The sequence below is a fragment of the Aptenodytes forsteri genome, unplaced genomic scaffold (genome assembly GCF_000699145.1).
Source record: "Aptenodytes forsteri isolate BGI_AS27 unplaced genomic scaffold, ASM69914v1 Scaffold243, whole genome shotgun sequence".
Taxonomy (NCBI): Eukaryota; Metazoa; Chordata; class Aves; order Sphenisciformes; family Spheniscidae; genus Aptenodytes; species Aptenodytes forsteri.
The window spans coordinates 1,346,348-1,346,614 of NW_008795314.1; the positions used below are offsets into that span (position 1 = coordinate 1,346,348).

The window sequence follows — 267 nt, forward strand, 5'->3', positions numbered from 1 at the left end:
CGGCGGGCGTGGGTGAGGGGGGGGGGGGCGGCCGTAGCGGGCCATCTGCACGCGGAGCTCGCGGCCATCCAGCACGGCCCCGTCCATGGCGTCCATGGCGTCCTGGGCCTCGCGTTGGTCGTGGAAACGGACGAAGGCGACGCCGCGGCTCTCCTTGGTGTAGCGGTCCCGAGGGATGTAGACGTCGCCCACGCGGCCGTACTTCTCGAAGACCCTCCGGAGCGTGTCCGGGGACGTACGGTAGGTCAGGTTGTCCACCTTGAGGGG

At 71.2% G+C, this 267-nt stretch overlaps 1 protein-coding gene across 1 annotated transcript in view; it reads right to left on the reverse strand.

Annotated features, from left to right (window-relative positions):
- Positions 1-264, reverse strand: part of SRSF2 (serine and arginine rich splicing factor 2) — a gene marked incomplete at its 5' end in the record, with an annotated part of 4,869 nt that extends 4,605 nt beyond the window's left edge. Inside the window, one exon of the mRNA XM_009279493.1 lies at positions 6-264. Within this exon, the coding sequence (XP_009277768.1) occupies positions 6-264 (259 nt within the window). The remainder of the gene's footprint in view (positions 1-5) is intronic.
- Between the last annotated feature and the right edge of the window lie 3 nt (positions 265-267).